The sequence below is a fragment of the Capricornis sumatraensis genome, chromosome 16 (assembly GCF_032405125.1).
Source record: "Capricornis sumatraensis isolate serow.1 chromosome 16, serow.2, whole genome shotgun sequence".
Classification (NCBI taxonomy): domain Eukaryota; kingdom Metazoa; phylum Chordata; class Mammalia; order Artiodactyla; family Bovidae; genus Capricornis; species Capricornis sumatraensis.
The window spans coordinates 41,188,309-41,205,963 of NC_091084.1; the positions used below are offsets into that span (position 1 = coordinate 41,188,309).

Below are 17,655 nucleotides of genomic sequence, written 5' to 3' on the forward strand. Positions count from 1 at the left end.
TCTATTTCTTCTGGAATGCAACCCTATGAACTGTAGCCCACCAGCTTCTGTGTCCATGGAATTCTCCAGGCAAGAATACTGGAGTAGGTAGCCATTCCCTTCTCCAGGGAATCTTCCTGACTCAGGGATCAAACCCAGGTTTCCTGCATTGCAGACAGATTCTTTACCCTCTGAGCCACCAGGGAAGCCCAGTTTAGCTAGTTATTTTATCAATTTTATTGACCTTTCCAAAGAACTAGCCTTTGTTTTCAGTGATTTTTTTTCCCAATTCTTTTTCTATTTTCTATTATTTTGATTTTCACTCTATTCTTTAATAATTTTTTCTACTTTCTTTAGGTTTATTTTGTTCTTTGTCTAGTTTCTTTAAAAAAAATATTTATTCAACTGCTTTGGGTCTGGGTCTTAGCTGTGGCTTGCAGGCTCAGTAGTTGCCGCATGTTGCCTTTCTAATTGTGGCTTTAGGGCCTAGTTGCTCCGCAGCATGTGGGATCTTAGTTCCCTGACCAGGCAATCAAACCTGTGTCCCCTGCACTACAAGGTGAATTCTCAACCACTGGACCACCAGGGAAATCCCTGTCTAGTTCCTTAAGGTAGAAACTGAGGTAATTTTTCTTAGACCTTTCTTCTTTTCTATCATAGGCATTTAAAGATATAATTTGCTTCCTAACTAGTGCTATAATATCATGCCATTCCACAAATTTTGATTCATTGGGCTTTTTCCCTTCAAAATTTTCTCTTTTCCTTTCTAATTTCTTTTTTGCTCCATGGGTTATTTACAAAGATGTTATCTAATTGCAAATATTTGGGAATTTTCCAGGTATCTTTCTGTTACTGAATTTTAATTCACTTGTAATCAGAGAACATATTTTGTATGAATTTTTTTGAAATGTATTAAGACTTGTTTTATTGCCCAGAATATGGTCTGTCTTGATAAATGTTCTATGTGCATATCAAAAGAATGAGTTTTCTGCTCTTGTTGGATAAAATGTTCTGTAAATGTCAGCTAGGTTAAGCCAGTTGATAGTGCTGTTCAAATCTTACTCATCTTTACTGATTTTCTGTCTGCTTGTTCTGTTAAATATTTTAAGAGGGATGTTGAAATCCATTACAATAATTGTGGAGTTCTCCTTGTAATTTTATTCCTTTTTTTGCTTCATGTGTTTTGAAGCTCTGTTACAAGGCAGAAGAACTTTGGGGACTGTTAAGTGCTCTTAAGGGCTTCCCTGGTGGTAAAGAATCTCAGCTGGTAAAGAATCTGCCTGCAGTGCAGGAGACCCCAGTGAATTTACCCCTTTATTCTTATAAACTGCCTTGGTAATATTCTTTGTATTGAGGTCTACTTGGTCTGATATTAATATACCATTCTTGTTTTCTTTTAACTAGGATTAGCATAATTTGTCTTTCCTTATCCTTTTATATTGAACCTCTTTCTACCTTTATATTTAAAGTGTGCTTCTTGTAGATGGGGCATACTGTTTTTTGGGTCTGGTTTTTATATCCAGTGTGATAATCTCTACCTTTTATGGCTTAGACCATGTACATTTAATGTGATTGTAGATATGGTTAAGTCTGTCATCTTGCTGTTTATTTTCTGTTTGTCCCATTTGTTCCTGTTTCCCTATCCTCCCCTCACCTTTTGCCCTCTTTTGGATTGTGTCTTTTTTTATGATTTCATTTTATCCCCTTTATTGGCTTAGTGACTATAATTCTTTGACTCTGTACTTCAGTGGTTGCTTTAAAGCTTTTAATATGCATCTTTAGTTTATCACTATTTACCTTCATTATATTAAATAATTCTTGTGTCATATGAGAGCCTTATAATATTGTACTTCTGTTTCTCTCCTCCCAAACTTTGTGCTATTTCCAGTATTCTTAATTCCTTTGTGTAGGCTCAGATGGTAAAGAATCTGCTAGCAAGCCCTGGGTTGGGAAGATCCCCTGGAGGTTCAATCCTTGAGTTGGGAAGATCCCCTGGAGAAAGGCACAGCAGCCCACTCCAGTATTCTTGCCTGGAGAATCCCATGGACAGAGAAGCCTGTCCGTCCATGGGCTGCCATCCATGGGGTTGCAAAGAGTTGGACATGACTGAACAATTAACAATACCATATTTTCACCTGGAGTTATTTTTTTCTTCTGCCTAAAGGATGTTCTTTAAATTTTCTTGTAGTGCAGATTTGTTCATGATTAATTCATTCATCTTTTTCTGTGTGTGTGTCTAAAAATGCATTTCCCTTTTATTTTTGAGAGATATTTTTACAGGATATAACAATCTTAGGTTGCTAGCCGTTATCATTTTGGGTTTTATTTTTTATTAAAATGTGTTCGGGATTTGTTGTGCATGTTGCATCTGTGGGTTTGTAATTTTAATTACATTTCAAGACATTCTTCAAATGTTTTTCTTTTCCTCACCTTTCTTCCTTTTTGGACTCCATTTATACCTATATTAGGGCTCTTAAAGTTGACCCATAGCTCACTTATGCTTAATTTATCCTTCTATAATGAATAGGGTATTCATTTGGGTATTTCCTACTGCAGTCTTCAAATTCATGAATCTTCTGTAATGTATACTCTTCCATTAATTCCAGATGAATGCATTTTTCATCTCAGATACAATTTTTGTCTCTAGAAGTCTGATTTGTATCTTTTTAATATTCTGTATTTCTACACAACTTTTTGGAGGAATATGGTTATAATGACTCTTAATGTTTTTGTTTCTAATTTTAAGATGTGTGTCTAATTTTAAGATTTTCTTATTTTAAGATATTTGGGTTGGTTTTAGTTGAGGTTTTTTCCTTCCTTTTTGCTTGCCTGGTAATTTTTAACTGGATGCCATATATTGTGAATTTACCTTGTTTGGCTGATGGATATTTTTGTACTCCTATAAATTTTCTTGAGCTTCATTTTAGGATTTAGTTTACTTACTTGGAAACGATTTGATTCTTTCACATCTTGCTATTAGCATTCGTTGGATGTGACTAGGACAGTACTCAGTTTAGTTTAGTACTCAATTATTTCCCACTTCATAGCCACAGATTCCCCCTCTAGTGCCCTTTTATGAGGTTTTCTAGCCTCACTGTGGGGAGAGAGGGACAGGCCCCTTTCCTGGCTCTGTGCGAGTACTGGGCAGTGTTTTCTCTAATTCTCTGAGTCCGTTGTTTCTCCAGCTTCATTAATGAGGTTTCCTCATGTGTGTGTTAATTAGTACTGGACTCTGCAGATTGCTGAGGTTTTCTCTGTGCTGCTCTTCCCTCTCTGGTATACTCTTTCCTTAGAACCCTGCCACCTATTGTCCCCAACCTCTCAGCTCCTCATCCTTAACTCAGAGTCCATCAGCTTCTGCCTGGGTTTTGCCTCTCTTGTGTTTTACTCGAGAACTCTTCTCAAGGTAGTAATTTGGGACAGTGGTTGGCCTTTGTTGTTGTTTAGTCGCTAAGTCGTGTCCAACTCTTTGCCACCCCATAGACTGTAGCCCTCCAGACACCTCTGTCTGTGGGATTTCCCAGGCTAGAATACTGGTGTGAGTTGCCATTTCCTTCTCCAGTGGATCTTCCCAACCCAGGGATTGAATCCATGTCTGCTGCATTGGCAGGCAGATTCTTTACCACTGAGCCACCAAGGAAGCCCATGGTTTGCCTTATCTGATTTGTTTTTTCATCTTCCAGGGATTACTCTCTTTTCCAAATGTCCTATGTCTTGTCATTGTTTCATTTATTTTGCTTTTGGGTAGTTTCAGACAGGAAGGTAAGTTTAGTCCTTGTTTCTCTGTCTTGGCTAGAAGCAGGTGTTGGGGCTGATACACTTTTCATCTCCTTTCCTGTTCTCAATTCATGTATCCCAAACTCTTAGATGCAACATGAAGCAGAGTTATCCTCTATGAACTTGCTTGTCCTCATTTTCATTTGCACTTGTTAATTATGTTTGCCCTTAGAGTGCTTTCCTGATCTAAAATTATTTAATTAAATAGAGTAGGACATAATTAGTCTTCCATGACATCTGATTTTGAAGGTCTCATTCAGAGTACATTCCATTTGAGAATGAAAAAAAGGAACAGGAATATATTATGACACCTTTTGCATTTGTTTAATGTCTAAACAGTTTAGAAATGAAGCCAGTATTTAAGCAAAATACTTAGTGGTATTTAATCTTTCAGCTATAAAGATGTCTAGTTGAAAGCCTTTTTCAATTAATCAGTTGGCTTGGTCCTTACTGAACATTTATCCTTCATTTGCGTTAGTTGTAATTGTGTTTGTATCTTATCTGTTATCAATTAGATTCATATTTAGAAAATGTGTTTATTAGTACATTTAAAACTTAGCTAGAATAATTTGAGGGTTTTTTCTAGTATATAATGCTTATTCTATTATTGTGGATTCCTTTCTTTTTCCTACTTTAGGAGATGAGTCAGAAATTCCATTGTTCCTGTTGTAAGGTTTTTAACTTAAAAGTATGATCTTTGGATTTGTTCTATTTAAAGAAAAAAATTATGTTCCAATGATGTGATCCTACTCTGATCTTTTTCACTGGAAGGAAGGTGGGAATAGAGGGTTGTTTTGTTCTTTTTTTTCTTTCTGTAGATTTATGAGAGACAGATGACTGATAAAAACTGGTCGATTGCCTTTATTTCTTTAGAAATCACTCTTAGGGTAGATACAGAGTCAGCCTTATTTATTGTGTTTTTAGTCTGTTATAGTGAGATGATAACGATCTTCATAATGAAAGAAACCACTCAAATAACAGTGTTACAGCTAATAAATCAGAGGAGATGATCCCTGAGCACTGACTCATCAAGATTAAATTTTTAAATAATGTAGTTTTGGTGAAGGACAATAAGGTAACATCATGGAAGAGGCTACTGGAATAAATTGAAAGGATTAGCTTACAGTGTTATGAGCATATCTACTAAAATTCTATGTGACTCAGCACAATCTTGTGATTTTGAACTTTAATGTCATCGCCTGTTAAAATTAAATAAAGTAACATTTAGTGGGTGATTCTGTTGTGCCAGGCACGTTATTGGTCAGTTTACTGATTATACTTCATTTAATCTTCATATTAAACTTAGAAAGTCAGTAGGATCTACCATTTATAGATGAGGAAACTGAGGTTCCAAAATGTTAAGTTAGCATTCAACATGTTGAGCAATTAAGTATTAAAAGACAATTTGATTTTAAGTCTTTATTACGCTGAAGCCATGAAGTTCCTTCTATTCCTGTCTTTCTCCTGTTTCTGAAAAGCACTTAACATTTTAAAATGATGAACTATGTTGTTTGCTAATAAGATGGTAAATTTTCACCTGCCTTAGGTTAGGCTCTTTCATTGTTGTTCCTATCAGTTGTCTTACTTGCAGTGTACATTGATTATTAAAATCTTAGCTATTTGTTTGTGCCAGGTTCACCAGCTATTTACAGTAACATCTTCTTGTGAGATCTTAGAGCATTTATTGTCTGTCATTCATTTATTAATTGTATTTGAGATACATTTAATTATTTCATATTTTAAATTTGGGATAACATTTGAATTGTTTACATTGTTTAAATGGAATAATTCATGTATAGCTGCTGCACTTAAATCATAAGCATTCTAAGGAAGCTAATTCTGTCCTGGCATGTAATAGCATTGTGCACATAGTACATATAACTTAATAAATAATTGTATGAATGAATGCTATCAACTAGAATATCTTAATCATCCTCAGTTTTTCACTTCCCATGGGCAAATTTGTTCTATGTAAGATGTTTTAAAATTTTAGATTCTGTAACTTTATTTAGTCAGTGCTATTAGCTTTTTAGAAAAATGCTTTTCAAAATTTCAGAAATGCTTTTCAAAGAGAGTTCAATCAAAATGAATTGATTGGAGTTAGCATGTATTCTTTTTTTTTTTTTAATTTTTTACAATGTTTCATGGCATGTAGAATCTTAGTCCCATGCTCCCTGCATTGGCCTTGGGGGGAGTCTTAACCACTGGCCTACCAGGAAAGTCCCTAGCATGTATTCTTATTTTATTTGGCAGCAAGACCAATTACTTTGTCCCATACCTCAGTGTTTAAGAGATCCAGAAGCTGATGCTCACCCTCTCCTTTTCCGTTACAATCAGAAAAACCAGGAGAACACTTGAGTTATGTTTAAGAGATTTGGATGTTGTCTACTGCTATTACTACTGCTGCTAACTACTAATGCTACCTCTTCTACCATGCTACTAACTCAACAGTCAGTTAACCTTTCTGGGCTTTAGTTTTCTCATCCTTAAAAAAACTGAATTGGAGTGTGTGATCTTTAAAGACATAGTCTTCCAGAATTTATAAAACCTGCAAGTTTAAAATAAATTAGGTTTCAGAATTGTTAAGTATAATAGCATTTGACTGTTGCACTTCAGAATATTAGTAGTTTTATATTAATTGGGAGTTTTTTTGGAAAGCATTTGCAATTTCATGTTCTACTTCTATGGTTAATTTTCTTTTCTAATTTATCAGCACTCCCTCACGTGTTGCTAAAGGAGCTGTCGACCACACCAAAATGAGTCTACATGGTGCTAGTGGGGGACATGAGAGATCAAGAGATAGACGAAGGTCAAGTGACAGATCACGAGATTCATCTCATGAAAGAACAGAATCTCAGCTCACTCCTTGTATTAGAAATGTTACTTCTCCAACACGGCAGCACCATATTGGTATGTAAAATCAACTAAACTTCCCAACAGGTTTCAAAAACATGCATCTACCTTTTTTTCTTTTTCTTTTTTTAATTTGGCTATACTGCATGACTTGTGGGATCTTAGTTTCCTGACCATGGGTCAAACCCGGGCCCTGGCACTGAAAGCGCTGAGACCTAACCACTGGACTGCCAGGAAATTCCCAGTGCATTTACCTTTTTAAAGTAGTGATAACAGTGAATTATGCCTAATTCACAAGTAAAATTAACATCTTGCTTCTTTTCAGTTGCTTCTGTTTTAACTTAGCTTGATTCTTGCTTTTTTAAAAAAAATCTTATTAAATGAAACTTTAAAGTGAATTTTTTTTTTCAGAGTTTGGGACAGTCTTAGAAGTAATTTGAACAGCCTTTACAACTGTAATATGTAGATATAAAATTTTTTCAAGTAATTTTTATCTTGTGAGATATATAGCAGTGGTTTATTTAAAATAATATGTAGTAAATTATTGATAAGAATCCTTGTTAATCATAATAAAAAAGGAAATGAAAGAGTAACCATCATGGAGTCATTTATCTTGATTTTTGACAGTATTTTAAATTTAATTAAAAAACAGAGAAGAAAAAGGGGGGTAGAAGTAGGGTTTTTTTCCCCCTTGACAGCTCAGATCTTTATTCCTCACTACTCTTTATTATAAATGAATGCTATTCCTCCAGGTAAATACATTGTGTGACTATAAAGCACCACTTCTTAAGTAGATGTACATAAACAATGTGAGCTTGCTGATTTTTATTTTTCCCTCAGAAGTGGCAAATTAAATATTTTGACTTACTATTTGAGGCAGTTTCTGATTACCTCATATAAATCAAAATCATATATATTAGGTCTAATTATATGGAGAGGTTGTCAGTATCTAAGTAGGTCTTTAAAATCAGAATAATACTAATAAGCTAAAAACCAACAAAAGTATAAATAAGAGCTGGACAGTTTGTTATATGGAAAGTTTAGTATCTGGGAAGAGAATAGGAGATATAATAAGTTATTTTATTGCTTTAGCAAATTTTACTTTTAGGGTGCTACCAACATTGTAGAAATAGGCACTACAAGGGAGGTGTCAGGGTATCTCTGGAGATACAGCAAGCCTAATTATATAACCAGTAAAGCTGTACAGAGTGTTCTAAGTAGCCTGAGTCATGAAGGAATTTGGCAAAAGCTGATGAAACTGATGAGATGGAGGTACATTTTTAGGTCACCTTTAAAGTTTAGTAATCTAATCTCTAAAGAAAACATCACAAAATCTTAGTTTTAATTTCTCTTTTGTAGACTGTTGGAACAGCTAAAGAAAATTTTCTGAATTTTAACAGTGTTTCTTTATATTAAAATTGTAGGTAATAATAATATGATCCTATAAAATTTTTAGCAGTGCTTTTTTCAAAAATGAGAGTGAGAAGAAAGCAGTATATCATCAGCTATTAAACTAATTTGGTAAAACATTAAAAGTCATTTGAACACATAAATACTTCTTAGCGTCTGTGGTAAAAATATTTTCTTCCTTTGGTACCTTCCTTTTGTGAGATAAATTGCTTGTTTGTGGGTTTCCTTATTAATTTAGTTAAGAGACCAAAGTTTGTACTTTGTGTTTTCAGAATAGTATTAATACTTTCAATATTTAGGACAGTTAAAATTATTATTAATCTTTTACTGACTTTCAGTGCTTGCTTATTTGACTTAGAATATTGTACTCCTTTTGTTTCTGTATATTTTTAAGTAGAGCAGTAATATAATTCAGTTTAATTTTGATCTTAGTCTGGGTTAACATTGGTTAGGTAAACGTCTTTTTTAAAAAGTACAAAATTAATTGTTTTAGAAAACAATGTAATGTTTTAGGTTTTATTTCTAGAAAATAAATGAAGGTTGATGATGTTCTCTGAAAATGTTATTTGAAATAAAAAAGCAGAATTGCTATGATATAAAACTACTTTTCTAAATCACTATTTTCAAAAGATATATATGTATCTCTTGTATATTTTAAAAGAAAATTTGCATAAATTTGTTTAACCTCTTTATTTCAGAACGTGAAAAAGATCACAGTTCCTCTCGTCCAAGCAGTCCTCGTCCTCAGAAAGTGTCTCCAGATGGATCCAGCAGCAGTGCTGGGAACAGCAGCAGAAACAGTAGTCAATCAAGTTCAGATAGTAGCTGTAAGACGTCTGGGGAAATGGTATTTGTGTATGAAAATGCAAAAGAAGGAGCTCGGAATGTAAGAACATCAGAACGAGTGACACTTATAGTGGATAACACTAGATTTGTTGTAGACCCATCCATTTTTACTGCACAGCCAAATACAATGTTGGGCAGGTTTGTATTATTGTGATTCTTTGTATTATTAATAATAAGCACTTTTCCATTGCCTTTTTCTTAAATTTAAAATTTTACAGTAATTCTCTAGTAGAATACAGTGTTGCTGTTGAGCTATGGAATTTAAATAACTTGTTCAAGTTAATCCAGCTAGAAATTGTAGAGGCAGATCTTGAGCTTGATTTGATTTTGAATAATGTTTGCTGTACCTAGAAATAGCAAATGCAGTAGTTAAATGAAGACAGGATACTTAAAGATCTGAAAACATCGATTGTATTTGACAAGATGAATTTAACAGTGATAATGTTTCCTTCACTTGCGGCTTCCAAATTAAATCTTCAGATACAGCAGGTATCAGCATTTGGTAAGCTGAAAAGTCAGCATAAGTTATCAGTTTGATGTATTTACTTTAAAGAAATAATGTTAACAATTAGTCAGTAGAATGAAGGAGAAATAATTGTCTCTTAATCTGTATTGGTCTGGAGTAATAAATTAATATAAAATTTGTAGTTAAGGGAACCACATTCTAGAATTGGTAGAGACAATATGGGCTGTAGTTATGGGAACTTCAGTATAGAATTGATTTTCAAAGTGTTCAAAAGTAGGATCAAACACCTTTTAATTATAAAATTAGTGCCTTTTTTCTATTCATTCTAATATAAAATGAAGGAGACACATAAATGAAATGGAAGTTTGCATGAGGTTAAAAAGGAAAACTAGAATTTTTTGCTTGGTTGCATTTGAGGAACTATTCAGGGTACCTGTGTATGTGTGTGTGTATGATTTGTAAGTATCTCAGAATCCAGAACAAATGCCAGCATGTGACACTGTTTACATTTTGGGTAGACAAATATTTCCTTTTAACATTAGCTCTAGACTTTACATCTGTAAGGAAAAAAATGCTTGTACTCTATAGGCTTTTACATATTATTAGAAGCATAGGAAAGGCTCTTTTTTAAAAATCAAAGCATGTTTATTTATTTCTAAGACATTAGAACAAACAGTAAAACTTTAAGGAAAGATTGTTCATGGGAGATTTTTAGAAGGATAACTTGACACTGATCATATTTTATATTTTTACCTAAAACAGTTGAAAGGCAGAAGTAGGTATTTGAAATTTTTCTTCAGCTGATAGGCTACATTTTCTTTTAAAAATAAATTCAGAAGATTTTTTTGTTTGTGATCCATATTGATCTGAAAAGTAACTTTCCTTTTTTGTAAAAAGTTCAAGTATTTGAGAAAATTGCATGACATTTGATTCCTGAAAGACTCACTTCTTTTTTTTCCAAATCAGTGAAGGCTTCTTTTCATGTCAGTTGACTAAAGCATGTCTTCGGGAATGAAAATTAATATTCATGGGAACTGTAAAAAGCAGTTGGCATTCTTTTGGAAACTTTGAAATAAGAAAGCTTTGTTCTTTATAGGTTCTGTGTTATAAGAAAAGAGGGAACTATTTAAATTGGGAAATTGTTGAATAGGAAACTTAGATCAGCTATATTGACTTTAGTAATGATGTTGTCATTGAATTTAGAGATTCAGATTCTTTTAATCACACTTTAAAAATTTGCTTGGAAGTTAGGCATTCAGCTTTTTGTTTTGAAGGACATATTTAGCAGATTGCTTTTTTTCTAAATATTTACTGTTAAAGGACCAACAACATGACTTGAAAAAATAGAAATTCATTTGCATCTTATTTTTGTAAAAATTAATATTATGAGCTTGTTACTTATTTAGAATTTTCATTCTTTTCTTCATTCCTCTCTACCCCAGTATTTGATTGCTTAGTTTTGAGTTCTAGGATGCCAGTGTAAGAGTTCTGTGCAGGATTTGTTACATTTATAGTTTTGTGAAAAGTAAAATAACCTAATCTGCCTATACTTATTTTACTTTTTTCTAGTTTAGATTACCATACATGCTACTTAATAGACTAACTTTGCATTGAAGGTAGTAGTTTCCACTTTCTCCCTCTCTCCCTCTTCTCTCTCTTTCATTTTTTTCTTTGTCTGGACAAAATTAGTATAAGAATCTCTCCTAGATTGATTTGTTGGGTTTTTTTTCACCCCTGAAGAAAAGGGACTGGAAAGTTATTTAGGTTTTGAATCTTATTAATTGATTTTATTTTCTCATGGGGAATCTTTACTACTGTTTCCTCCCACAAAAAAAATTTTTTATAATCCTTCATTTATCACATTTGCCAGAATAAATGTCTGATAAATATTCATGGGCTAATTTAATGATATAATTTAATGCTAAACTTATAATTCCTTTTTACTTTTGTACATGAAAACAATTTTCTCTTTTGAAAGGATAGCCTATTGATTTATTTCTCAATTACTTGCTACCATAGGATGTTTGGATCTGGCAGAGAACATAACTTTACACGTCCTAATGAGAAGGGAGAGTATGAAGTGGCAGAAGGAATTGGCTCTACAGTATTTCGAGCAATTCTGGTAAGTGCTGTTTCTTGTGTGTATTGATTGAGTCAGTTGACCCTTTCTCGGTAGGTACTTAGACTGAAAGCAGAATTGTATTTGGATATCACTATGGAAGTATCCAGTGTATTTTTTAATATCATTTAATTCATTTTCTTTTGGTATGCAAATACAGCACAATAAAAATAAAGGAATTTTATAACTTTTGCAAAAATAAGAGGGGATAATTCATCTCTTAGGTCTGCATAGGCAGCTCTTTCAAGGGTTTAGTGGTAACATTTCTATAGTCAGACTACTCCACTTTCCCTAATTCTATTAAGTACAAGAAGTTGATAATTTTTTGCTGTCACAATAAATGTGGCTACTGGAATTCTAATGTTTTGTTGCATATAACTAGTGGTGGACACTTAGGAACATTTGAAAGTCAGCTCTAAAATGTATTTCCTATCATTTTTGTATTAAAACTTAATTTTTTTAACCTTTTATTTTGAGAAATATTTGAATTAGTACTACAGTCACTAGTTGTAATTTTAATCAGTGATAAAGGTTTGATTTATAGCGTGTGACAGTTTATTTCACAGTTTGAAAATATGGTTTCCTTAAATAGTTTTGTGGGAAGAGGAGAGGGAGAATCCTGAGGTACAAGAGAGGAAAAGTAGTTGATCATGATCAGTACTAACAAGTACTGGAAAAGTACCAGAAGATGTCTTGATTGATTCATGTAGCAACTTCAGAAATGGTGTTAACTGTGGCTCTGAACATCAAGAAGCTTGAGGCAGATCTTAATTTTTTGAGAAGTGCTTTTTCAGTTGCCCATACTTCCATTTGTCCCCTAATGGTATTGACCAGTTACTCCATGACTCAGCTATGGAGTAACTTATCTGTAGCTCTGGGCCAGCCCCTAGTAGCGTTTCAAGTAGATTTTGGAAGTAATAGCTGTTATTGTTTGTACTTATGTGGGAAATACCAAAGAACAGTATTTGGAAGAAGAATAATTGTGTGTTCTGTTTCCATATATTTGAATACTTGGAAATGATTTTGAAGTTCCTTACTAAAAACCTTAAGTTTTGCTCAATTCTCTAGGTAATATTTAAGGTAATGTAAAGTATATCATTTAACTTCCTTAAAATTTCTTTTAAAAATATATGGTAGGTATGTAGACAAATAACTTGTAAGGGGGGAATACATGTGAATTAGCATGGTACAGTAGAGAAAAGAGATGCATAAATAATGAGGAGACACGGGTTCTAACTTTATCTCTCTTGTTAAATAATTTAATAACTGGATGAGTCAGTGAATCCATTTGGACATATTTTTCCTGTCAGTAAAGTGAAAAAGTGGTTAGCTGAACTGAGGTCCTACCTAACTTTAAAATTCCACAATTCAGAAATCTCAAGAGTATCACAATTTTAAAAAATTGCATCAGCCCAATCTTAAATATACGTTTTGTTTACCTTGTGCATTCTTTTATGCATTCTTTATTTTTTTTTCAGGATTATTATAAAACAGGAATAATCCGTTGTCCTGATGGCATATCTATTCCTGAATTGAGAGAAGCTTGTGACTATCTTTGTATCTCTTTCGAATATAGTACTATTAAATGTCGAGATCTCAGTAAGTATGTTTTGTGTGTGAGTGGTTTGTAGAGTTACAGTGTATTGGAATGAACTACCTGAAATAGTGCTATTTACGTAGACTTCAAGTATTTGTTTAATTGAATTCTAAAACACAAATACCGTGAAGATTATTTATGAAAGTCCACAGAGATCATTGTTTGGTGCAATTTTCCAAAACTTTGTTTCAACTTAATTTTTTTGTTTGTAGAGTCTCCCATATTTATGCTTCTATTTGTTCTTCCTCTGTCATTTTTTGCCAGTCTGTATCTTCCAGCTTGGTAGCCCTGACTTTGTCCAAGTGTGTATTTGGCTTCACTCCTCAGATCACATCAACCAAGAATTTATAATTTTTTCTTGTATTTGCCATGTAATATAACATCCTAAGCAACTATGGAATATACAAATCATTCTCAAAAAGAGTATTTGTCATTAAAGATCTTAGATTGAATACCAATTACCAGCCCTCATTTATACAAAGAATTAAATAGCTTTATTCAGGAACTTCAAATATAGTCTTAGAGCAAGTCTAGGACTTTGGAAATCCTAACTCTTTGATTGATATTTTCCTGTCATGCTACCCCCCTGCCCCCATGCCCATCCCCTTTACTGTTATATTATGCCTAAGAAAAAAGGTGATTATACACAGAAAATTCAAAATGTATATGAAAATTATCAAATGTTGACTTGGTTATTAAGCGGTTGGAAAAGCTCAGAAGAAGATGTCATTGTGGGCTAGTAGGATTAGGGAAGAGTTCAGAGGAGACAGGTTGTAAAGAGTGAACAGGAATGATTTAGCAAGAGTAGAGTAGGAAGGTTAGGGGATTACAGACATGAGTGGTATACTTTGGAAATAACCTATATAAGAGAAGGAGATGAGAATAAATATGAGGGCCAGATTGTGAAGGTCTTAAAATTAATATTACATTTTATGCTGTATAATGTGGGAAGCCATTGTAAAACTTTGCTACCTGTGGTTATAGATGTATGTTAGTCCCAAGTATATGGTTATGTTTACTTCATTACCTAAATGTAACAGTAGCTTAGCAAAGTGGGGCCATACTTTCTGAAACATTGGTGTGTTAGAAATTGGAAATGGGAAACTTGTAGGGCATCTATTATATGTTTAAATATAGCTGTCCTTCATGCTTAATTATGGTCTAACTTCTTGAAAATGAGTGGTCCTTATTAGGTCTGTCAAGTACCAGTTTTTCTTTGTTTGGCCAAATATCCTTTTAAAGTCTCCATAAAAATATCAGTAGGTGAGACAAAGAAGATTAGATGGTCCACCTCTGAGTCCATTTCTATATAAATGATATTTAAAAGTTTAAAACCAAATAGTTGGAGAGCTGAAGCATACAGCTGTAAAGTTGAACAAATTTGCTGTCTTTTCACATCTTAAAAAATGTTTTTTGTTGAAATCATGAGCATTATTCTAATTTATAAATTCTTGACTTCATAAAACCTTCTATAAAGGTTTTGTGTTTTTTAATTCATGGGAACATTTTGATTTAATTGCATATGACTAAATGTTGAATTTTGGTGACTGTCAGATTTAAAAGACACTAGAATTCCTTAAAGATAAATGGATTTTAGTTCTGTAATCCTTTGGACATTGTTTACCTTGTCATCACTATTAAATATCATTTACTTGTTACAAAATTAGCAATTCTCATAGACTTTATTAAAAGAACACTATATAGAATCTGAAGAGATAGAAACGGTCTTGTAAAATATGAAAGTGTACTGTAGGAGTAGACTTGAGTCCAAAAATGATTTTTATCCTGCAAATATGTGCTTTTACTGAATATTGTAATGGTACTTTACACTAAAATGTCTGTTTATCTCTTACTTAAAATTATAAAAGTACTCAGTGTATTGAATATATTGAATACAGCATCCTGGATTTCTTGGGCAAGTTACTTAAAACCTTATTTCTTAGTTGCCTTATCTTTAAAATGGGAGACTAATATTACTTACCTCACAGGGTTGTTTTGAAGATGAAATGAATAGTGCTGGACACATAAGAGCTTTCCAGGTGGTTCAGTGGTAAAAAAAATTTGCCTGCCATTGCAGGAGAAGGAGGAGATGTGGGTTCAATCCCTGGGTCAGGAAGATCTCCTGGAGGAGGAAATGGAAACCCACTCTAGTATTCTTGCCTGGAAAATCCTAGGGACAGAGGAGCCTGGTGGGCTACAGTCCATGGGATTGCAGAGTCGGACATGACTTAGCGACTAAGTGTGCATTCACGCTTGACCCATAGTGTTAAATAAGGGTTTGCTTTAACAAAAAAAGAGCAAAATTAGGAAATAAGGTAAAGTAAAATAAAAATAATAAAGGATCATATCACACATTCTGTTTTGTATTTCCACATGAAATATATTGTGAATAACTATATTAGAAGATATCCTTTAGTAACAACTTATTCAATGGTTTACATAGTTATTGCTCATTTCTACATTTTCATTGAATGCTCATTTTATACCAAATACTAGGTATGTAAAAGGCAACAAAAAAAGACAAGATCCCTTCTCTTGTGATGCTTGCAATGTAGTAGAAAAAGCAGATAAGTAAATTATATTGTGTTAGAGGAAGAATGGGGTACTAGATGAGCATGTATGAGCTGTATTTAACTCAGGGCTTGAGGAAGCTTTCTGGAGGAGAGGGAATAGGAAGTGTGTTTCAGGCAGAAGGAATGCTATGTTTGGAGGCAGCTAGGCTTTGATTTCTTCATTGTCCTCATTATCTTCCCAGGCAAGCACTGTAATCCAGAAGAGGTTTTGAGAACCAGGGCTGAACTCAGGAATGAAGGCCTGGGGCTAAGAGAAATGAAAATACAATGTCCCAGGTGAAATTGGTGTTTGTTCAGTCTCTAAGTTGTGTCCTACTCATTGTGACCCCGTGGACTGCAACACGCCAGGCTTCCCTGCCCTCCACTGGATTTTGCTTACATTCTTGTCTGTTTCGTTGGTGATGCCATCCAACTATCTCATTCTCTTACACCCCCTTCTCCTACTGCCCTCAGTCCTTCTTAGCCTCGGGGGATTTTCCAATGAGTTGTCTCATCACATCAGGTGGCCAAAGTATTGGAGTTTTAGCATAAGTCCTTCCAGTGAATATTCAGGGTTGATTTCCTTTAGGATTGACTGGTTTGATCTCCTTGCTATCCAAGGGACTCTCAAGAGTCTTCTCCAGCACCACAATTCCAAAGCATCGATTCTCAGTGCTTAGCCTTCTTTATGATCAACTGTCACATCCAAACACAGCTACTGGAAAACCTTAGCTTTGACTATTCGGACATTTGTTGGCACGGTGATGTCTCTGCTTTTTTAATACCCTGTCTAGGTTTGTCATAGCTTTCCTTCCAAGGAGCAAGCATCTTTTAATTTCATGGCTGCAGTCACCATCCACAGTGATTTTTGGTGCCCAAGAAAATATAATCTGTCACTGTTTCTACTTTTTCCCCACCTATTTGCCATAAAGTGATGGGACTGGATGCCATGAGCTTAGCTTTTTGAAAGTAGTGTGGAAAATGAAATTTTAACTTTGCAAAAGGACAAGTTCAGAAGGCCTAGGAAGAAAGGCACCATGCTTGTGGTGGACAGTGGGATTACAAATGAACATCAGAAACTGAAGTTACATTTAATTTAGTTTAAGAAAGGATATTAAGAGGCAGAGACTACTTTTGGAGTCACAGAAATAGAGACACCGAAACAACAGACACTTGTATGTTTTCTCTTTGTCTTTCTCTGTCTTGCCCTTATTTTCAGTTTATAGCATTAAATCAGTTGAATTTGAGGATGGGGACTATACCTTTTCACTCTGTCTGTAGTGTCAGGCACATAGTAAGGACTCAATAAACATTTGTTGAATGAATAAACTCTCTTATCCCCTCATGCATTTATAAGACACTTTCCCCCTTATTGTCTTCTCTAGTATCATTAGTCTTTCCCTCTTTATAGAGTAATCCTCAGGCTTAAACATACTCCAGTCTGACCTGTGTCTGTTGTAGGCATTCAAAAATACATCATTTGAAAATTTTTGAGCTTTACATTGATTCTTTGAAGTTATTTTTTGGTAAGAATTAGCAGAACTCTATTAGCCTTTGCCCTGCTTCATTTTGCGCTCTAAGGCCAAACTTGCCTGTTACTCCAGATATCTGTTGACTTCCTACTTTTGCATTCCAGTCCTCTAAGATGAAAAGGACATCTTGTTTTGGTGTTAGTTCTAGAAGGTCTTCTAGGTCTTCGTAGAACTGTTCAACTTCAGCTTCTTTGGCATTAGTGGCTGGGGCATAGACTTGGCTTACTGTGATATTGAATGGTTTGCCTTGGAAACAAACTGAGATCATTCTGTTGTTTTTGAGACTGCACCCAAATTCTGCATTTCATACTCTTTTGTACTGTATCTTGCTCTTTGGAAGAAAAACCATGACAAACCTAGACAGCATATTAAAAAGCAGAGATATTACTTTGCCAACAGAGGTCTGTATAGTCAAAGCTATAGTCAAAGCTATGGTTGATCCCAAGACCAAGGCAGAACCACAGGTCATGTACCCATCACCTCTGCTGTGCTCCCCTAGTTACAAGCAAGTCAGTATAACCAGC

General features: G+C 34.2%; 1 protein-coding gene across 3 annotated transcripts in view; it reads left to right on the forward strand.

Moving 5' to 3' along the window:
- The window catches only part of BTBD10 (BTB domain containing 10), a 74,060-nt gene that overhangs the window by 46,003 nt on the left and 10,402 nt on the right, over positions 1 to 17,655 (forward strand). For all 3 annotated transcript variants that reach the window (XM_068988424.1, XM_068988423.1, XM_068988422.1), the window contains 4 exons: positions 6,470 to 6,666; positions 8,718 to 9,003; positions 11,351 to 11,453; positions 12,929 to 13,049. In XM_068988424.1, coding sequence (XP_068844525.1) covers positions 6,513 to 6,666; positions 8,718 to 9,003; positions 11,351 to 11,453; positions 12,929 to 13,049 — 664 coding nt within the window. In that variant the 5' untranslated portion in view covers positions 6,470 to 6,512. The remainder of the gene's footprint in view (positions 1 to 6,469; positions 6,667 to 8,717; positions 9,004 to 11,350; positions 11,454 to 12,928; positions 13,050 to 17,655) is intronic.